The sequence below is a fragment of the Rhinolophus sinicus genome, chromosome 15 (assembly GCF_057876585.1).
Source record: "Rhinolophus sinicus isolate RSI-liver-muscle chromosome 15, RSI-T2T, whole genome shotgun sequence".
Taxonomy (NCBI): Eukaryota; Metazoa; Chordata; class Mammalia; order Chiroptera; family Rhinolophidae; genus Rhinolophus; species Rhinolophus sinicus.
In genome coordinates, this window is record NC_142515.1 from 128,936,646 (window position 1) to 128,960,270 (window position 23,625).

Below are 23,625 nucleotides of genomic sequence, written 5' to 3' on the forward strand. Positions count from 1 at the left end.
AAAAGAAAAAAAGGAATGCGTTTGGAAATTAAGGAATTCGTTTCCAATTATTGCACTGGGGTTGGAATTTATGAGTGAAATAAATTCAATAAACTTTTAAGAAATGTCTTCTGGGAGCTGGACTTGCCTTAGGGACTGTAAGGCACAAAGTGCGTGAGATAACGTCCTCAAAATTCTGTCGTCTAAAGAGGAATAAGAAAAGTACCCTAAAAGACAGTCTTTGTCTAAAGACGTATTTCTTTGCACAAATGAATACAAATACTGAAAAAAATATGAAATAGTTTTACAGTTCGTGGATATGTGAGATGGTGAGGACAGAGATTTGAAAATTATTGCATATATGTAAGACTTATGCCAAGGAGTTATTAGCTTGGTGCAAAAGTAATTGTGGTTTAAAAGGTTAAAAATTGCAAAAACCACAATTACTTTTGCATCAACACAATAGAATGCAAAAATAGCAATTCTCACCTCATGATTATGAAGGTAACTGATATATAGTATACAGCCTGGAAGAAATTCTGAAGAACAATATAGTAATTACCTGTCTTCCCACACCTGTTAAGTAACCACTGTTAATATTTTGGTGTAGTCCCTTCTAGCCTTTCAAATACATGTGCGTGTGTGTTTGTGTGAGTTTTCATTGAGATCATAATGTATTCACGATTTTATATTCTGCTTTTTTAAACGTCATGCATTTTTGGACATATACCTTCCAGTTACTGTACGACTTTGGGCAGTTTACTTCGTGTCTCGCAGCTTCTTTCCCATTTGCAGTGTGGGGATAATGAAACCGCAGCTCTCCCGACTATTGTGAGAATAAAATAGTGTCTTCACTTGGCCTGGTACATGGTAATTATTTAATAAATACTGTATATTATTTTATTTAAAGGACTGAAAGATTATAATAGGTAGACTTTTGAAGGACTAGTAACATAAGATAAAGATCAAGCCATTGTGTGAGTAATATTTAATTACCATAATTTTTGTATTTTTTCTTTTTGCCTGATCATTGCATTTCTTAAACTAAGGACAAACAAGTTTGTATTTTAATTTAGGACCTGAATGCTAAATAAATGATTAGTCTTTCTAGTGCTAAGATATTAATTCAAAAATGAATCTAAATGGGCATAAAGAGCTTCAATTGCTCAGAAAAGTCTAAAAGCACAGAGACTCATGGTAAAAGTTAGTGTGTAAGAGACGAATAAACGCCAGCATGAAATCAGAAAATCCTAGAACGGGAATTCAAAAACTAGTCGGTTCACTATCCCACCTTCAGTCAGTATTTCATCTTTCAACTCCTCTCATCTTTCAACAAATACTACTTTATGCTCTTAAAATTTTTTTTAAATTCTACAACTCTTTTTAATAAGTTACAGTACATCGTAACTGCCAGAAAATTATTCCTACAATCTACCCTAAATCACTCCTGATAATAGCTGGGTCCTAATGAAAACAGTGAACAGCTGCTCACAGATGGCTTTATAACTCTTTGAATTAGCAATAAAGTTAGAAGTGAAGGAACAGCTGTCAGACAAGAAGAGCAGTGAGATCGCGTTCCCAAGGGAAATCCTCTGCCCCCCCACCCCCAACATCTCACAGTACTTTCTGGACAAATATCCAACAATACACAAAACTAATCAAACAAACAAAAAACCTCAACTCAAACTACGCACCCATAAAGCCGAAAGACCTGATGACGAGGTGAAGAAAAACACCCTTTTCTGGACAACTTCCAAGAGGGCAAAGCACCATGAACTGGACTGCAGGCCGTGGGGAGTTACGGAGGGCGCTGAGCAGCAACAGGGGGACAAGGTGTCTTCCTCCATCTGGGGCTCATGCTCCTCTTGTTCGCTAGGTACCATGTGCTACACTGCCAGGGACGAAAATTCTTTGGAAAGAGTGATTTTTATAGAAAACGTTGTGACAAAGAGTACTTTTCACTTTGTTCTTTCATGCAGACACGTCCCAACCTACAGACAAAAAGCCAGGCAGCAGCAGGTGGGTTGGTGCCTGTCCCAGACCTGTGCTGGGCCGTACACTACAGACACTAGCTTTTTACAATTCCCATGTTTAAAATACATTTATTTTGTTCTGAAATCATGAACATATACAAAGATACTACATAATGCAGGAAGAAATAAGCTGGGTTTTCTCAAACCCAACCTCCAAGATCCAAAGAAAAATCAATCGATTTCCAGATGCTTCTTTCATGGAGATCAAGCAAAATTAGGAAGGAAGCAGTAAGTGTTCAAAATGTGTTCTCAGATGTAAGTAAAAATAAATGAAAGCCTTTAGCTTTCCATAGTGAAAAGACAACAATTATTTTCCCCATGCTTTAAAAGCATATTCAATGGAGGTTTTACGGTTTAAAAGAAAAAGAATTCAAGGTTCCACTTCTATTATGGAGCCATAAACCACCTACGGCCAGCATCTCTCTCTCCCCATCCCCAATAATTAAAAATAAAAACTTCAGACAAAATACAAACACCAAATATGTGAGGACTCTGAAAAGGAGGAGGGTCGTGAAGTGAGTGAAAATGCGGAGCAGTGCCCGGCACTGGGGGTGGCAGGGGCTGTGTACTTAAGTATCTTTTCTCCCTAGACTCAGCTTTTCCTCTCTCCCTGTTTCCTGTCCATTTGGCTTCAGCAATCTTAGGCTGAAAACATCTAACAATTTTACAGGTAAGAGCACAGGGAGCTGAAAACGTAGATGAGGAAGACTATAAGACACCGTTGTGGGGACAGAGCCCCAGAAAGTAGTTTCCAGGCTCTCGGCCTCACATGGAAAGGTGCTGGCTCAGGTAGTAAATGGCCATCAACTGTGACTGGATGGCCATCAGCTGTGGCTAGTTGGCCGTCAGCTGTAACCAGTGAGCCACTAGCCACTAATATAACTGCTGTAGCTACGCTAGCAGAAAAAATGGGGGCTAGCAAGAAGATGGCGGCTGAGCGTGCAAGCGGAGCAATGAGGGTTGAGAATTGTGTGGCTCCTGCTTCCTGTGTCTCCAACCCAGCCACCAGCGAGACTACAGTGATATGACTCCCCTACCTATGGCTCCGTGGGTGTTCCTTTTTGGCCTCACCATATCCTACGTTCTTATGTGGGGAGCGGGAGCAGAGACCCCGCCTGACACCCTGCGTGACACCATACACCAAAACTCCCATGACTTGCAAATTGCCACTGACCTGGGTGATGTGATTCTTTAGTAAATCACATTAAGAACCTCGACGAAACGTATTATAAAGACTATGGTAGACAGATGCTTCTGTAACTCCTAAGTCATAAGGGAAAACATTAAGATAAAGAAGAAAGTACTCAAAAAAAGAAAAAAAAAATGCAGATGTCCCAAAAAACATGGAAGACATGATCAACTTAAAGACAAATATTTTAACCCAATTTCAAACTGTATGGATTTCATCAGTTTAATGATTACATTGAGACCTGAGTTTAATTTCTAAAATATCACTGCATTACCATCACACTGTAATAAGTTTACTATGAGCTGCCCTCGGAGAACTGGCTATGTAGGAAGTCAAACCTTATAAATAAATTATCTAAGTGAGCCTCGCTTAGATCACAAAACTTTATCCGTTATACTTCAAGTTAACCATCTCCAAAATGAGCTTTTAAAAAACGACCTACTTTTGCCAAATGAACAAGTCCAGGGGAAAAGAATCTCATATAAAAAATGGAAACTTTAAATGGGAAAAAAATGAGCAGCAATAATTATAAAAAAAGAAACGAAAATTCCCATCATGAAAATGACGTAGTTTCACCCAGAAAATTCTTCATATAGCTCATTAAAAATTTTTATTTATTATTCCTACTTTACCAAATTCCTTGAATAATTTAAGTGTGATCAGCAGAAAATGATTATTTAAGGAAACTGCCATTTCTACTATGGCATAGCAGAACTGGGAAAAGGTAAAGGAAGATGGATGAGGAGACGAAAACAAGAACTGAGGAAAGAGACAGGGACTGCTACCGAATGGCCCCCAAGCCCAGTCGCTAAAGAAACAGCAAGCACTCAAGTGAATTTTAAATCAACCAGACGTAATACATGACCAAATACCCCCAAACTGAAATAAATCATATAAAAGGCCTTAATCAGGGAACAGTTTAAAATGACTTGTGTTCTGATTGCTCTTCTTTGGGAATTTGTGATACGAGGGACTGCTAATCAAATGGAAGGCTGGGTTATGTATCAACCAGGACCTTCCAACACGGTGCCTTGTATATTACAGGTGTTCAATGTTTGGTAAACGGATAAATTAATGGGCAGAGGTGTATTTCTCTGTATTATCTTAAAAATGAAGCAGCAGAAGGGTAGGAATGGCAGCAGAACAGGCTGGTGGGAGGTGGGGTGGGAAAACTAGGAGAGAGTCAGGCAGCTGGAAACAAAGCGGCATGTGTGGTCAGAACTAGCGAAGCGTGCTGCCAGCATGTAAAAGCACCAGGGCAGACACATGCCTCGCACGACATTTTCTGGCCCAGCTCTGTCCAAATAGTTGGGTCGTAAATTCAAACCCTTCCCTCTGATCTCCTCTGATGGTTTGGTTAACAATAAGTATGCTTGCACATACAGAAAGAAAAACCCTCGCCGCCTAGACTGGCTAAAAGGATGCTTCACGTTTTGGTTCAATAGGAGGCAAGGAGAAGAGGTTCCTCTCTGTCAGAAAGCTGAGCCAACTCATGTTAGCAAACTTCCCAGGCAGGCAGCTCCGACTGTCTGGACACACAGACCAGAAAGGATGTTTCCACATGGGGAGGGTGCCAGAGAGCCAAGAGGGTGGGGAAGAGGATTGCTATTAACGTTCTGGCTTGAGGGCAGGAGGCTCAGGACAAAGCCCAAACAGAGAGTAAAAGAGAGGTCAGAAAATGACCTCACCACACAGTCTTAATGGGCAATATTTAGAAAAAGAACCAAAGATTTTTTCCTTATAATAAAGATTGCCCCTGGATGCTAAACGTGCCACACACAATAGCCAGAGGTGTGAATACTAGTGAAATGGGCAACTTGAGAAAGACGCCAACGGAGAACTGTGGAGAAGTTGCCTGGAGAGATTAGACATTTATCACAGGCACAGACTGAGTTCAACGAGATGGATCAAGTCTCAAGAACTGAGCAAACCAAGGTGGTAGGTTGTTGAGCAAAAATGAACTGTCCTAGGGTCCCAGTTGTCTGACTTTGATCTTTTATGACTTCTGATGAGTATGGGGCATCCTGTTTTACCGATGTCAACAGGACAGACTCCTACAGGTGTGGCTGAGAGGTTTTAATGTCAAATATCCATCCATTCACTCACTTATTCACTTAGCTATACGCATATTCATCTCATTGCAAAAGGCGGTTACATTTAACTGCTTGGCCAGGCACGAAATACAGGGGGAGCACACGGGATGAGGTATGAAGAATGAACGAGACTGACATGGTCGCTACACCATGGAGCTGACAGTCTGGAAGGAGAGGCACACATTAAACAAATACATGTCATTGTTTAAAGATGAAAAGAAAAATACAGGCCACTATAAGAGCCTATAACAGACCTGGAGGGCCCTGGCCGGTCAAGTACAGTCTTCTAGAAGATCTGACACTTAAGCAAGGATTTGAAAGAAAGCTGCGTAGGAAATTAGGCAAGTAAAGAGCATGAATGAGGTTGAACCACTTGGAGGTCCTGATACTGGCTTTTAGTTCATCCTGGGGAAGGAAGAGATGAATAGGAGAATAAGGGCAGTCAACCTAGGGAACCTAAGGTTTACTCCAGATTCTATCTCACCTGGTCCAACAGACCCGTTTTAGCTGCTCTGATCTGTGACTTGACCACTCACTGTTCTACCTCCTGACCTCCTTTCCTGACCATCTCCAGAAAAATCTGAAGTTGTGCACATTAGAGGGTCTGACAGTACTAAAAAGAGGAAGGTTGTACAAAAAAGAGGAAGGTTGTACAATTAAACACGGATAAGAAGAGCCACTGAGAACAAACTGTGCATGTAGGCAGCACATCAGCCTCAGTTCTGGCTAAGTACTCGTAAGGGGATGGGAGCTTTTCAAATTCAATAATTAAAGGTTTAAAATTAGTATCATAGCCTTGGGAAGCTGTAATGAGAACGGACTTTACCTCTGTGGTCGTCTTCCCCGAAACCCATCATCCTAGCCTAACTGTCATAAAACACCTGCCAAGCTCCAACAGGGGCGTTGCACAGAGACCTGACCAGCAGACCTCAAAACTGTCCAGGCCATTAAAAACCAGGAAAGAAGAAACATTGTCACGGCCGAGAGAAGCCTAAGGAGACACAGTAACTAAATGTAATGGGAAAGCCTAGATAGGGTGCTGAAACAAAGGAGGTTAGAGGAAAACGAACGAAATCCAAGTATGGAGTTATTAGTAAGTAGTGTTCAAGAAAGGTGTGCTTTAGAAGGCCCGGGTTGCTCAACTCCTGCCCAGTTGTAATTCACAAGTGGCCTTGGCAGGCTTCCGGAGGATAATCCCTGCGCCTTTGAAATGCGGTGCCTGATAAGAGTGTTTCTGTATCCCTAAGGCTTTGGGCTATGCCGTACCAGTGTGACCAGATAAGTTTCCCCGGACAGTGTGATTTATGAACGTTTGTTCTTGCTCCAGGAAGGGCTGATATCCAAGTAGCCGAGGTTACGACATGCAGGTGCTGTGTATACCTACCTACGCGTCTGGCTGGCGATAAAACCCTGGACACCAAGCCTCAAGTGAGCCTCCTTGGCCAGCAACACTTTGCACAATTGTCACACATCATTTCAGGGAGAACCAAGTGTGTTCCCACGTGACTCCACTGGGAGAGAACACCTCGAAGCTTGTTCCCAATTTCTCCTGGACTTCATTCCCCCCATGCACCCCTTCCTTTTGCTGGTTTTGGTCTGCACCCTTTCACTGGCATAAATCACAACCATGAGGATCATAGCTTCTGAGTCCAGTGAGCCCTCCTAGTGAATCTTCAGATCTGAGGGTGGCCTTGGGGACCCCCAATGAAGACCGACAGATAATAAAATCACAAACAATTTACAATTCTCTAGAACTCACCTCCCCACCGACTCCCTACCATTCATCTACAGCCCTGGACATTAGGGAGAAATTCATCTCAGGTTTTTAAACTTATCTTTAAATTTCTCCTGGTTTTACAGTGTTCTCAGACATCTGCTAATTTTCAGATTAAGTTGAATCAATGCACCCCACTTTTCCCACTTCCCCATCATATCCCATTCCACCTTAGAGCATTAGTCTTTCTATTGGGTCAAAACCAAAAAATTCATTCTTAATACACTTTAAAAAACCTTACAGAAAAAAACTGCAACGCATTTCTCTGAAGGGTACATGAAATTCTGACATAGCAATTTTAATGTGGGGCATTGAAACATATCCCACCCTGTGGCTTGGACGTTAATCATTATATACGAAACTTTTAAAAACTGCCAAATAGGGACCTTTGTTTTTGGCTAAGGAGTAAAAGAGGTAAGATTCACCTTTCTGTCTAAAAACAAAACAAAAAAACACAACAAAAAAAATAACCAAAAAAAAAAAACAACCTGACAAAATATATGAAGTATGCAGGACACCGGCAATCAGAGAAGGGAAACCAACTAGGTGAACGCTATGATTGTTATGATTGCGCCCAACTAACCACCTTGAGAAGGGTCACAGGTTGTAGCAATGGAGGGGAAAGCTGAAATCTGTAGAGGGTCTCCATCAAATATTCAGTTATCAGGGCACACATGAGAAAAACCAAATGAGGCCAGGCGGAGGAGAAAAAAAAAAAAAAAAAAGCCTAAAAGGAACAGAAGAAATAGTGCCTGCTCCCCACGGCCAGGGTGAAACCTCATAATTCACAGGGCATCAGGTAGAGTATTAAAAAGGATCTCACCTCAGTAGTGGGAAAAATTAATCCAGACAAAACACTGCCTAGTCCCACCAAAGAAAATTTAAAGACAAGATCCAAAGGGATCAAACGGTTTCCAAGCAACTTAACCACATCCCAGAAAAAACATCCAAAATATTTTTATGAATATAAAAACTATCTGGCTCCCAAAAAAGTACATTTCAAAATTTCTGGAATGCAATATCAGGCATGCAAAGAAACAGGAAAATACAATCCGTAAGAAGAAAGATCAATAAATTGAAGCTAATCCAGAAATTACACAAATGCTACAATTCGTACACAATCTATTCTGTATGTTCAAATAAAGGAAATACCACAAACATTAAATAGAGAAAATATGAAAAAGAACTCACATCAAACTCCTAGACCAACAGCAGAGTAGACATTTCAGGGAGGAGAAAAAGGTTAGTGAACTGGCAGGCACAGCAACAGAGAATACCTAAAATAAACCAAAGGGAGAAAGGTAACAGAAGACGACAAAATGGACGAGCATCACTGAGCTCGGGGACAATCTAAAGTGGACGCACATGTGTATACTGAGACCCCAGCGAGGGAGAGAGGCAAGAAACAAACTAAATGTTTAAAGAAATACTGGCCAAAACTGTTTCCAAATTTGATGAAAACACTAGACCAACATATATAGGATCATCAATGAACCAGCACAAGAAACATGAAGAAAACTACAAGGACACATGATAATCAAATTGCTTAAAACCAGTGATAAGGAGAAAATCTTACAAGCAACCAGAGGAAAAACAGATACATCACATATGGAAAAAGAAAATGGAGACAGATTTCTTGTCAAAAATAATTCAAGAAAGACGAGAGTGGAGCAAGATCATTAAAGAACTTGTTTGGGGGCTGGGGGACGGGGGCACTGTCACCCAGAATTCTTTATCCAGTGAAAATGTAACTCTAAAACAAAAAGTACTTTTTTCAGACATACAAAAACTGAAAGAAAGCACACCTGCATTACAGGAAATGTTAAAGTAAGCCCTTCAGGAAGAAAGAAAACGATACCAGATGGAAACTTGAATCTACACAAAAGACTAAAGAGAACTGCAATTGGTACATACCTTAAGCAAATAATTATTTTGTTTTTTGTTTTTGTATTACTTAAATCTCTTCAAAAGGAAAAATTGTTTAGAGCAAAAATGATGACAATGTACTGTGGGGTTTACAGCATCTGGAAAAGGAAAATGTATGATAATAGCACAAGGTAAGGGTAGGAGAAATGGAAATACACTGTTCGAAGGTTCTTTTACTATCCATGTGATATATTATCACTTGAAGGTAGACTATGATAAGTTAAAGATTGTCGCGTCCAGTGCAACACAGCTGTGAGGAGGCGAGAAGAGGCGGCTTTGGGTTAAGTTTTTTAAGAAAGAAAGAAACAGAGACTTAATGCAGTTAAATCTCAGAGGGCCAAGGATCTCGCAGCCTTGAAAGACTGGAGCCCCGAATCGGACCGACTGATGGCTTTTATTGATAAGCATACAAGTGGGATTGTTTTAGACACGGTCTGTGAGACTCATCCATTACATCAAAAAAACTACCTTTGGGACAAACCGAAATTATTTGTCCCAAAACAGCCGAAGCAGAGTCCCATGATGACTAAGGTGTGGTATGCACCTCCCTGGGGGGCAAAATCTCTCATGTTGAAACAATTCTATAGAGCTGAGCAGAGACAGCTTGATCTTATCGCCCCAAAGACCTCTCTCACAATTAGGCGAGCAGGAGTAGCCAGAGTTAACAGTGGCTTTTCTCAAGCATGGGGGAAGGGGAGGCAAGGCTCCTTCCCAGATCTTCCAAGGCAGCTCATGGGGGGGGGGGGTGTCTCTGCGGGGTTCCGCCTGGCTTGAGTTGTCCCCACCCCCACCCCCGTGGGGAATCTTACTCGTCATTGGCTGCAAACCCTCTTTTGGAGACCAGACAGAGAGACACAAGATGTAACAAACTCAGTCCCAGAGAAGCACAGTCTCAGACTCTTCTTTCCTTAGGGAAAGGTGCAGGTGGACAAACGGCTAGGCTGTTGTGTGACTACAAAAGATGTCTCAAGAAAAATTAAATAGTTTGAACTAAATAGAAATGAAAATACAGCATATGAAGTATGTGAGGTGCAGTGAAAGCAATGCTTAATTATTGAAGTATTGAATGCTTACAGAAGACAGATGTAAAACCACTAACCGCAGCTTCCACCTTGAGAAACTAAAGGAAGAAGAACAAATTAAGCCTAGCTCAAACAGAAGGAAATAATAAAGATTAAAGCAGAAATCAATAAAAAAAAAATCAAAACCAAAAAAATTTTCTTAAAACACTGATAATTTGAAAAGATCAATAAAACTGACAGACCTCCAGCCAGTCTGACTGTAAGAAAAAAGAGAGAAGACACAATTACTAGTATCAGAAACAAAAGGTGGGACGTCACCACTGATTCAGCAGACAGTAATAAAAAGGAAATAAGGGACTATTATGAACAAGTCTATGCTCGTAATTCCAACAATTAAGGTAAAATGGACCAAGTCCTACAAACTAGCAAAACTCATTCAAGAAAAAAAGATAAGCTGAACAGTCATACATTTACTAAAAAATTAAATTTTACTTACCCCTTCCAAATAATGAAAATTCCAGGCCCAAAGGGTTTCAACAGAGAAAATTTTAGGGAGAAATAGTACCAATTCTACACAATTTCTTCCAACAAATAAATGAAGAGAGAACACTTTTCAACCTATTCTATAATGCCAGCATTACCCCAATATCCAAAACAAAACAAAAGCATTAGACAAACATGTCAGAAGAAAACTATAGAGCAGTATCTCTCATGAACATATATATAATTTTTTCAACAAAATATAAGCAAATATAACCCAGGAATACACAAAAGGATACTATATCACAGAGAAATGGAATTCATCCAGGAACATAGGCTGATTCAACACTGAAAATCAACATAATTCACCATATTGACAGACCAAGAAAAACCATGCGATCGTGTCAATACATGCAGAAAAAGAATTCAATATCCATTCACAATTTTACGAACACTTCTCAGCAAACATCATACTTAATGGTGAGGAAGGGAACAAAGAGTTATTGATTAATGGGCACAGAGTTTCAGTTTGGGAAGAGAAAAATGTTCCGGAGATGGGTGGTGGTGATGGTTGCACAGCAAAGTTCTGAATATATCAATGCCACCAAGTTATTCACTTAAACGTGGCTGAAATGGTAACTTTTATGTTACATATATTTTACCACAGTCAAAAAAACTTTTTTACCCCATATATGGTTCTCAGGATTCCAAGCTACGGCTGGAGTTACTAGAGTGCTATAACCGTTACAGACAGAAGAGCAGGGGTAACTCTACTGAGGTAAAAAAGAATTAATCAAAGACCTAAATGTAAAAACTAAAACTATAAACTCTTGAAAGAAAATACAGGGTAAATCTTTGTGACTTTGGATTTGGCAATGGTTTCTCAAATGTGACACCAAAAGTACACACAAGAGAAAAAACAGACACATTGGACTTCATCAAAATTAAAACTTGGGTGCTTCAAAGGACACTATCAAGAAAATGCAAGAGGCAGCCTACTGAATGGGAGGAAATACTTGCAAATCATGTATCTGATATCAGATATCACAGATCTAATAAAGGACTGGTATCTAGAATATATAAGAACTCCTACAACACAATAACAAAAAGACAACCCAATGGCCAATAAGCAAATGAAAAACCACTAAGGAAATGCAAATCAAAACCAGGAGATACCATTTCACACAGACTAGGATAGGTATAATCAAAAGGACATAATGACAAGTGTTAGTGAAGACATAAAGAAATAGAAACTCTCCATACATGGCTGGGGGGAACGTAAAATGGTGCAGCCACTTTGGAAGACTGTCTGGCAGTTTCTCAACAGGTTCAACATAGTTACCAATTTCCTATTAGATACTATCCCAAAACACTGAAAACAGGTGTTCAAACAAAAACTTGTACACAAATGTTCAAATGTTTGTAGCAACTTTATTCGTGATAACCAAAAATTAGAAGCATTCCAAATGTCTATCAACTAATGAATGCATAAATCAAATGTGCTATATCCAAACAATGGAATATTATTTTATTTGGCAATAAAAAGGAATGAAGTACTGATACATGCATGATACAACATGGATGAATCTTGGAAATTTTATGCTAAGTGAAAAACCAGTCACCAAGAACCACATATTTTGATTCCATTTATATAAAATGTCTAGAATAGGCAAATCTATAGACGTAGTTGCCTAGAGCTGGAGGGACTGGCAGGTTGGGAGATAATGGGTAAAGGGTACAGGGTTTTTTGGGGGATGATGAAAATGTTCTAAAATTGACAGCAGTGATGGCTGTACAACTCTTTGAATATACTAGACCACCGAATTGACCCTTTAAATGAGTGACTTGATATGCGAATTATATCTCAATAAAGCCGTTACCAAAAAAAATTTATATGGAAAAGTAAAAGAACTATTTCTGAAAAATTAAAACCACTATGAACCAAATGCTTCAAGAACCAAATATTCTTGCAGCCATTTAACAAATTTTTATTTAGCTGTTACTACTTGCCAAGCAGTGGGGATACAAGGGTGAATTAGACAAAAGGTCCACAAGGCATATGTGTATTTTGTGTACGTGTGCATTGAGGACCATGGTACAAGATCTTTGCTACCTGACCGGGCAGAATATCATTCTTCAGGCAGCAGAGAGGACAATATGTGCAAAAATATGGAATGGCTTAACAAAACTAGAGCATCATGTAAGATGAAAGGCAGGAGGAGGCAGGAGGCAGGTTCGCGATGCCAAATCAAAGAGCTCAGATCATCTTAGAGATGATCAGCACGTAGTTATGCTGATGGCTCACAAGCCACATTACTCATTCCTTTTGGAAAAATTGTGAAGTATTGGGACAGAAGGACGAAAGGGCAATAGGTGAGTACGCAATTACTCCATACCTGTATGAGGGGAAGTGAAGATGCATAGTGCCACAAAGGAAGCACATTACCCCACCAATGATTTCCCTTACTCCAAATGAAACTCTGTTTTTAGCAAACACTCAAGTTTTATTGAGTACCGATCAGCTATACATACAAGTGCAGTATTATTCATAAATTCTTCAATGTTATTTGCAAATTCAAAAGAAGACACCCATCGGGAAACTGCAAATTAAGGGTATGCTCTTTGTAATCTGAAAGGAAGAGTGTTTGATTTCACCAAAGTTAACCAGGATCAGAGCTGAGACTAGAAACTGGTGATTCTTCCACTAACTTTGTTATCTCCTCATTTCTCCTCCTATAGCAGCCTGAGAAAAGTAAGGTATAAAAAGAAAAGTAGAATGAAAGAGTTAAACTTCTAAAATATTTAATAAGGTTACAACTACAATCTTGATTTTGGCACAGAGTATTTCCTGATTAAAAGTAATCTACTTTCCCAAATGTGCTTTCCTGTTCAATTGTTATTACTTAAAAACTATAAAAATGTACAAGAGAAGTTGGCAGGGAACACTGGGATCTTGGGAGTGAGAGAAGACACTCTTCTGTCTAGACAACAAGAAGCAAAATCAAAAGAAACCAAAATTAACAGCCCTGCCAAGAACCAATATGGAATTAATAGAATTTCCACAGGTTGTACTATGCATTCCAAAAAAAGCAATCTGTTATTTAGGAAAGCATCATAGAAACCCTCAATCCTCTGAGTTTGTAAAAAGTAAAGAAAATATAGAATACAATACTATTTTAAAAGTAGAGAACCTCAAATTCCTAATTATCCTTAGGGTATATGAAGAATGAACTGTAATTATGGTCAATTAAACCATTTAAGTCAAATCTCTCCACTAGAAAAGTAATGCTAATGAGATCATCCTATGAAATTCTACTGACTTGTCACATTCTCTGTTCTAGTCTCATCTGAAAAGGTGCCAAATGAAAATACGTTCAGTAATTTTGAATATGTAATTAGTGAAACAGCCAGTTTTTTTATTATTCACACAATTAAGAAGTTTGTTACCTTCTAAAATGAGAGTAAATGAGGAATGTTTGTTTAACTAATGACATTTGGTATACACTCAAAGTAATGCCAACAGCCTACTGGCAAGTTTACTGGACCCAAGTTTACAAAGGGGTTTGGAGCCATACAGTTAGTCCTGAGGTGCTGGTTATAGTTCACTTTACAAAAGTGGGTTCATGTGAAAGTAGAGCCCTATCTTTTTAGCTTTTAGCTTATTCTGAACCAAATGTCCAAATTCTGAATCCAAAGGCAGTATCAAAAAGTATAAAGACGAATTTTTCCAAATAATAAGGGACAACCTAAACCTATACAAAATATAACAGGGAAAGCGGGGTTAGGAGGGTGGTGAGCATAAATGAATTAAACTTGATGACAATCAATGTGTGTATTTGGTTACGATGCCCCTTATCAGTGGCAACCCGAGTGTGTATATAAAATGACCAATGGCAAAGATAACATAAATACAAATACTAAGAGCACCATATTTTTTCTTTATCTTAATGAGAATTTTAAATAGTGTAGATTAAGGAAACATGTTTCTGTAGAAAATATAAAGGACTATTTTACATCCTTCCAGAGTAGACAGCTTAGTACCATATAGGTACCTTAATTCCAAAAAGGTTAAATTCACTGAGCAAATAATAAGAGTTAAAATTCACTAAAGACATCAATTGCTTCATAAAATACGAAAAATCTGAAGAATGTTACATGTGGGTAATAATAGACTATGTTGTACTTTGGTGCAGAAGGACGATGACATACTATTTTTCAGACATAATTGAAATGGACCATCTAATATGGGTTTTCCCATGAAAATTATAGGCATTCATTCATGCAACACATACTGATTGGGTATCGTTTGTGTGCTAGTCACATGCTAAGTACTAAGGATAAAAATAAAAAGAACCTCTGTTCTCATGAAACTTAAACACCCATTAAAAAATCATCCTTTATCTAAAAATTTAACATTTTTATAGGAAAGACAATATATAACTGACAGTTATTTTTCATTTTTATTTTTTAAATCTCTTCATCTGAATATTATACAGTATAATTCCTCATGATAACGAGGATCTTTTCAGTCAAGAAAATAAACTAGTGGAAAGCAAAAAAAGAACTAAAATTAAAATAAAATAAGGTTTTTGCTTAAGCTCTTAAGCAAAAGTTTTTAAAAATTTTTTAAAGTAATTTTTAAGTATTTTAAAATTTTTATCACATCATTTTAAATTAGAACAATCTTTCAGGAAAAAAAAGAACTGGTATTTGTCACAAGCTTTAAAAATCACAAATTTTAGTTTGGTAATTTGACTTCTAGGAATGATAAATGCAAAGCTTTGGACACAAATATGTTTATAACCATTTTAGAGGAAAATAGAGAAAAACCTAAATATTTGATGAGGAAAGAAGGATGAAACAGTTACAGTTTGTCCATGTAAGTCTATTATGCAGTCATTAAAAAGATGTTAGACTATACATTTTAAAGTAAAATGTCTACTATATAATTTCTACTAAAAAAAGCTGAGTATAAAACTAATACTTAACCTAAGATTAAGTATATGAAAATATCCCTATGCACAGAAAAATATCTATAAAATCTTTAAAATCTATCGGAACTATAACAAAATATTAACAGTTGTTTTCTCTGGTAAATATGAAATTGCATTTGAAATTTCATAATGCATATTAGCATATTCAGATTATAAGGATTCCGGTGGCAAAGAAATACAACATTCGACTTTGATCACCAATTGTAAAATACATTTAACTTTTAATACACCAACTGGTATAATCACCGTTTCAGAAAGTCCAAAATAGGGAAACATTAATTTAAGTAAGTAGCTAACACTTTAGGTCTCCTGAAATTAATAATGCATTATATTATAATTGGCAACATTCCCATCTTAAGACATTTCTTTCAAACTTAAATATAACTACGCAAGTGTGAGTCCAAGGTTTTAATTTCACACACTAAAATCTTCTCAAAAGATGATGAATACTCAATTTACTATTTAAAAAATGTTCATAATTAACTAGCTACTTGAAACAGGTTTTCCACAGCAAAATAAGTATTAAACTTTCTGCAGAAATAATTTGGAGATGTTTTTATAGATGTAGTAGCCAGAAATCAGAAGAGTGAAGTTTAGGAATCCAATTATAGAAAGGTTGACTTCTTGGGAAATTTTTTACAATCTGAAGTGAGCAAAAAAAGCAATATAAGAAAAGTACTCGGACCAGCGCTAATCATTCTGGAGCATATGAGTAACATCACAGTACACCATGGCCCGAGGCCAAATAATAAAGTGCCAAATGGAAAATGGCACAAGTCCATGGATTGTAAATACTGTATCAAAAGAAAATAAAGGGGGAAAAAAGCTTTCATTAGAGCAATTAAAAATGCAGTTGTAGTACCAGTTCCTGTGACAAATAAATCAGTTCAGCAATTTCAAGAGTTGACAGCCACTGCTTAAACACATTCTCCACTGGCAGTAACTTTAAAACCTTACTGTATGTTCCCGTAGCTCCTAACCTTTTAAACACTAAAGTGTTTTTAGATGGCGTAGTTTGTTTATAACCTATCACCTGAAATTTTCACATGTGGCATTTGATGGTTAAGTATCTCCCTGACCTATTACCCAATGCAACATAGCCAATAAAATACAGATAAATACTACGAACAATAGTATAGTCTTACCAATGTGCCCAAATTTTAGACCATAAATTCCAAAGAAATGAAAAGTTTCTACTAACCCAACATCAATCATTCATTATTCCGTAACTCCATTTGTCAAATTATCCTTACTAAATTAGCATGTTCTGCTACAGAGCTTCTGAAAAACCCCAAAGGTAGACTGTAAGTGCAGTAGTGAACTCGAAAATGTTTCAAAAAGAATTCAAAACCACTTGAAGTAGCCTAAACTGGCAACTAGTCCTTGGGAATGTTTCTGTCTCTAGGGCAGTGTTTCCCCATCTAAATTTACAAATCAATGTGTTCTGTGAGAAGTTAAGTGTCTGTATCACAGCTCTTAAGAGCTACTCCAAAATTTAGTGGTTCAAAACAATAGACATTATTTCTGACAATTCTGAGCTTTTACTGGGTCGTTCTTCAGATCTGCTTTACTGGGTTCTGTTGGGATGGGGTCGTCTACCAAGGTGTCACATGTCTGCCAATTGGCAGAATGGCTGGACTGAGGAGGTCTCATCTAGGAGGGATCTTTTCTGCTCCACAAGATCTCTCATCTCCAGGAAGATAGTACAGATTTCTTAATACGGCTAATGCAGGGTTTCAAAGAGCAACCAGAAGGCAAGCCCCAGGTGCTGTCAAGCCTGCTTGCCTCATGATGACAGGTATCCTATCGGCCAAAGCAAGTTACGAGGTCTACTGCGGATTCAAAGAGCGGAAAACTTGACTTCATCTCTTTTATGACAGGACTTACAAAGTTGCAGTGCAAAAGGGGAAACACACTGTGATGGGAAGAATTATGGTCATTTTTTGCAATCTACCACATTGCAAAATGCAGAAAGTCTGCTCCACATGGTCCATGACCAAATAAATTTCCGTAACAGCTCTCTTTGACACTTCATAATACGTATCTGCATATTAAAAGACTCTGAGAAATCCTGCAAAGAGATATAGTTTATTTTGTTTAAATCAGCATTTCCGAAACTTATTTGACCATAAAATATTTTTAAAGGAACAAGTCACTTTTAAAAATGAAAACAAATCCACTGATTTCTTCTCACTGTAGCATTCCACAATCTACTCCAGACTTACTCTCTTGAGCCTTTTAGTTTTTCTTTTTTTTACTTATAATAATTAAAAAGCCTCAGTTAATGACCAAAAGAACTGTGAATACTGACATGTCTATACACAATGAGGCAAAGGGTTCAAACTTATGCCTGACTCTCTAACAAGGCTCTAAGCTTTCAAATAATTTTAATGCTAGAGATTTTACAAGAGTGACTCAGAAGCAACACATGAGAAAGTGAAATGGAGCGATATTATAGAGGCAAAAGAAGAGAAGTCACAAAATTCCGTTCTTCTGTCAGAGCTCTCTGAAAGCTGACAGAGAGCACATTGTAAATGTCCTTCAGGCCACAGTGACACACAGACGTTCTCCTTATGTTCAGGTCAAGCTCAATGGCCCAGCCACACCTCAATGAGGTGCAGGACACAGTGCTGATGCTTTGTTTCAATGTTCATTTTCTAGAAATATCAATATACTCAAAGAAAATTATAAGGCCTTTTTTTTTTCTTTTTCCTGAATATTAGGCCCACTTGTGACATGGGGGACACAACAGGTCATCCACGCTTAAAAGGCAGCTACCGTTGCCTTGTGGTGACTTGACTGAGAATTTGCAAAGGCTGTCGATGAGAAAGCATAGGTAAAAAACCAAAGAAACATCAGACACCTTAATAGAAGGCAGCATAACTACAAGATTTTTGTTCTGAAATTGGCCTAGTTGACATTTTCTTACAAAACTAAACATGCAAGTAATACACAACCAGCAATTGTATTCTGGGGCATTTAATCTAGAGAAATGAAAACTTACATTCACACAAAACCTGCACAAGAATGTCTATAGCAGCTTTAGTCATAATCGCCCCAAACTGGAAAGAGCCCACATAACCTTCAACAGGTGAATGGTTACACTGTGGTACGTACCACGGAACAGAAAGCAACAGGAAGGACAAACTATTGACACACGAAACAATTTGGATTAATCTCCAGGGAATTATGCTAAGTGAAAAAAACTAATCTTGAACAGTCATATGTGCAATTTCCTTTATATAACATTCCTGAAATGACAGAATTTTAGAAACGCGTGCTGGAACAAAGTGGGTGTGGTTATAAAAGGGCAAAGCAAGGGACCATTGTGGTGATGGAATCATTCAGCATCTTGATTCTGGCGATGGATACATAAACTTTATGTATAATAAAATTGCACCAAACTACGAGGTGTGATCAAACAATACAGTATTTAAATTTTAAAAAATTACAGTAAAGACACATTGCCATTAATCCCTCTCAAAATACTCCCTCTCGCTTCAAACACACTTATCCCATCGTTCTTGCCACTTTCTGAAGCAGTTCTAGAAGTCCTCTTTCGGGAATGTCTTCAGTTGCACTGTGGTGGCTGCCTTGATGTCCTGAATCATTTTGACTTTGGGGAAAAACCCGAAGTCGCAGGTGCCAGATCCGGTGAATAAGGTGGATGAGGACACACTGTAATGTTTTGATTTGACAGAAATTGCCGTACTAGAAGTGTTGTGTGACACGGAACGTTATCATGAAGGAGAATGACTTACAGCACACTTTAAAATACACCTTCTCTCAACTACAACTCACACCCGTCTGACTGAACTGAACAAGCTGAAACTTGTCACACACTGTTCTTAAGGTTTGATGCACCACTTCCTGTATTGAAGATCCCTGCCTTTCCACTGGATGACACTTGGCAGCAGCATTCACCATATTTGTGGATCACAACGGAAGGCTCTGTGTCACACACTACTTCTGGTACCGTGTTTCCCCGAAATTAAGACCTAGCCGGACAGTCAGCTCTAATGCGTCTTTTGGAGCAAAAATTAATATATTAATTAATCAATATATATTATAATTAATAAATTAATATGTAATTATATTAATTTTTGCTCCAAAAGACGCATTAGAGCTGACTGTCCGGCTAGGTCTTAATTTCGGGGAAACACGGTATGGGAATTTCTGTCAAATAAAAACATTATGGTGTGTCCTCATCCACCTTATTCAACGGATCTGGTACTGTGCATCTGCTGGCTCTTTCCCAAAGTCAAAATGACCATGAAAAGTAAATGTTTTGAATCAATTCAGAACATAGAGCCAAGACAGCACAACTAAAGACACTCACGGAAGAGGACTTCCAGAACTGCTTCGGAAAGTGGCAAGAATGATGGGCTAAGTGTGTTGGAAGTGAGGGGGTATTTTGAGGGGGATTAATGGCAATGTGTCGTTTACTGCAGTAATGTTTTTATTTAAACATTCCCTGTATTGTCTGATCAAACCTCGTGCACATGCACATCAACAAGTACAAGTAACATCGGGAAATCTGAGTAAGATCGGTGATCACAGCAATAGATATATCCTGCCTGTGACTCTGTGCTACAGTTTTGCAATTTGCAAGATATTACCACTGGGGGAAACTGGGTAAAGGATGCACAGGATTTCCCTAGTGTTCCTTACAACTGCACTCAATCTTCAACTATCTCCATGAAAATTTCAATTAAAAAAACCTTATTTTAAAGTTTAGACTAGGAAGGTAATTTTCCTGGAGTCTCAGTTTCTTCCAGAGTTTAATTCCAACAGTATGGCGAGCAAGGGGATAAAAAAGACTTACATTTGGGACATCGATTGCCACTTCCCTCATGGCACTGGGCCTGATGGCACTCATCCCCTGCAAGAAATCACTCAGAGTAATCTTCACCAGCCCCGACACCTTGCTGTCAGGGAGGGTAGGCTGCTTCTTCAGGACTCTCTGCAAGGCATAGAGACCTGCAAACAGAAAAGTAACACAAGATTTATCGTCTACGCCGTAAATGCAGACGGAAACGTTACCAATAAAAATCATCGAAACCTCAAACCTCCTGCATGTGACAGCATTTAAAATGTGTTGTGCTTGTGTGTACGTATGGGGTTGGGGGGGGAGGAGGATGGAAGAATGTGACGGATGAAGGCAAAACTCTAAATGCTTAGTTGGAGCAGTGAAAATATGACAAACTGATATGAAATATGAAGACAGATATTCTACAAATGTGAAATAAAACTTACAAAACAACATCACAAAAAAGACTATAAAGGTTCATCAAAGTAATCTGGGCAATTTCTCTCAAAAAGGTAAAATATCAAAATACTAGCATACCTTTGCCTCTGGTCTTCTTGCTAATCTATTCCAATCAGAGTTACAAGTCTGTACGGCACTGGCAGAACATCTTACAGGAAATATTCAGCTGGCAGTTTCAAAGTGTAGTTTTGGAACGTAAGCGAGAATCGGATTTCCATGCTATGTGCATACACATGAGAGCTGACATTACAGGAGAGAAGAGCCCTATACCGGGAGGCTACCCAGGGTGAGGGATGGAAGGACGAGGGCAGGAGCCTCAGGCTTAGGAAAGCCCATCATGAAGAGCATAGGAAGAAATGGTGGTTTAAAAAGGGAATGACTAGGAGGAAACAGAGGAGTAGAATCAGAATAGCAAACACTGCAGGAGCCAAAACGATGGTCCACCAAGTCAAACTGAGAGATCTGAAATAACTGAAAGAGAACATGCTGACATGGAAAGTAAAAGATGCCAGAAAGTTCTTTGCTTTTGCTGTGACTGTCCTAACCGCCTCTCCGCACAACTAAGTCATCAGATTTCCAGCCCTCTGATCTGCGGCAAAGACCTCCAGTCCCCACCCCACCCTGCCCCCGTGCTCTTGGCCATATGGTCTTTTTAATGAGGTCCATTTTGGGGGTCGGCATGCAATCAACTTCCGCGTTGAAGAATTTTAGTCTCAGAGACCTCTTAGAAATCCAGTCTGTATATCTGAACTTGCCTTGGGACACCAGCTACCTCCATCAGTTTTGAATGTCTTTTGGCTAAAATGCTATGTATGCATTAGTGAATTTTTACTAAATTGCTGCCATAATTGTCATTTTACTTGGTTTTGTTTATTTGAACTTTTATAGAGAAACAGAAGCACTGACGCCAAGAAGACAGACACACACTCCCCAAAACAGAGGGTTGGGTCTCTTTGACTACGAAAAAAAGCCCCCAAACCAGCAAACAGCACAAAGACACTCAGAACATAGACCTATAATAATTTTTCCCAGGAAACTTATCAGTGTGAGTCTCAAATACATGGAGGTCTCTGAAATGATAGGCTACCTGGAAAAAAGCTACACAAGACAAAATTGAGGATATATGTAAAAATACCATCTAAAATCTGTAAGTCACTTATTTAGGTCTACCTTACAAAAACCCATTTGGGGTTTCTGCCCTCTCTCACATTTCTGCTCACCTTTCAGGCGGAAGCACTAACTGCCTATGTTCCAGACGATCTTTTCAAGGATGTCTATATACAGAAGAGAGACAGCGCCTCCCTCCAAAGCAAAGGGCACACCTGCTTCCTACCCATTTCAAAAGATTCATGTTCCCTAGGTTCAGGATTCTCCTACTGCGGTGCCTCCTCGTATGGCCAGGCCTCTGTGTGTCATTCTGAAAACGGAGGCTCAGGGAAGTGGTGCAAATGCTGCTGCTCTGGCTACTTCTGCTGCCCTACGTACGTATGTAATAGCCTGTCCTCTGAGTCAGGAGTAGTGAGACTTCTGCAAGCACTTGGGAAACTCCTTACCTTGTAAGTAGGGTAAAATCTCAGACCCTTCACAGCTCGACTCAAAAATAAAAGTTTACGTTAAATTAGGTTGTTTCACTGCCCAACATACTTTTTAGTTAAATGGTGCAATAGCATAGAAAACTAACTAAATAAAACTTCGGCAATAAGGTACTGCATTGTATTAAACACTACGTTGGTGGCCGGAAAGAATTTAAGCACTTTCTAAAAAAACTTACATAAATGAAAATAGCCAAAAGACCAGAAGAATCTTAATCTTCTTCTTCATGTCCCGAATGGCTATCTGGCAATACTTGTCAATTTTCTAATTTAGACCAGATACTTCACTCCTACCAGCACTGAGATACTAAAAACTGAAACAAAGGAAGTGGTCTAATAATTTTCCAGCCACATTTATGTTACGTAAGCAAAAAGACTCACAATAAAGGAGATCAATTATTTTCATTTGAGGAAGAGGTTTGGAAAGGGCTGACAATATGTGGTTTTAAAAAGCATATACATTATTTTAACATGTGCATTTATAACAAAACTTCTACATCTGCAAATAAAACTAGAGAACGTAGAGCTGGGAAAAAACTCCACATCTATGAGGATAGTAAAAAAATAGCAGTAGTTCCCAGAGGAGACTGAAAAAGCAAAAGAATAAAGAAGACTTGAGTTTTCAAAAATTAAATAGTAAAGTACAAAGCTTGATTCTGAAATGAACACAGCACAGTTTAACATATCTAAATGATAGGTAAACATATGTATTTACATGAAATATATTACAAAAATTTGTGGGATGCTGCTAAAGCTGTTTTTAAAGGGACAGCGACAGGAACAATGCACATATTAAGAAAGAAAAAAGGCTGAAAGTCAATGAGGTGCTCATCTTATAAAATGAAGGATAAACCCACAACAGAAACAGCAGAAGGGAAATAATGAAAACAAGGACAGAAACGAATGAAACAGAAAACAAATGTACAATTTGAAAAAAATCAATAAAGCCAAAGGTTTATACTCTAAAAAGGCTGATAAAACAGATAAATCTCTAGCAAGGCGAAATCAGGGAAATGTGAGAAAAGACATATATTACCAGTGCCAGGAATGAAAAAGATATGACAGAACCTACAGACATTGAAAAGATAATTAAGAGGATGTTAGGAATAACCTAATACCAAATAATTTGAAATTTTAGATGAAATGAACAAATTTCTAGGGTAAAAAAAGCTTATCAAAACTAACATGCAAACAAAAGAAGTGCATAATTGAATATTCCAATAGCCGTTAAATAAATTCTGTAACTAAAACCTTTCCCACAGAGAAAATTCCAA

General features: G+C 38.4%; 1 protein-coding gene across 4 annotated transcripts in view; it reads right to left on the minus strand.

The window, feature by feature from the left end:
- AFG2A (AAA ATPase AFG2A) overlaps nucleotides 1–23,625 on the minus strand; it is a 275,103-nt gene that overhangs the window by 219,219 nt on the left and 32,259 nt on the right. For all 4 annotated transcript variants that reach the window (XM_074338541.2, XM_074338542.2, XM_019741388.3 and 1 more), the window contains one exon: nucleotides 20,316–20,470. In XM_074338541.2, coding sequence (XP_074194642.2) covers nucleotides 20,316–20,470 — 155 coding nt within the window. The remainder of the gene's footprint in view (nucleotides 1–20,315; nucleotides 20,471–23,625) is intronic.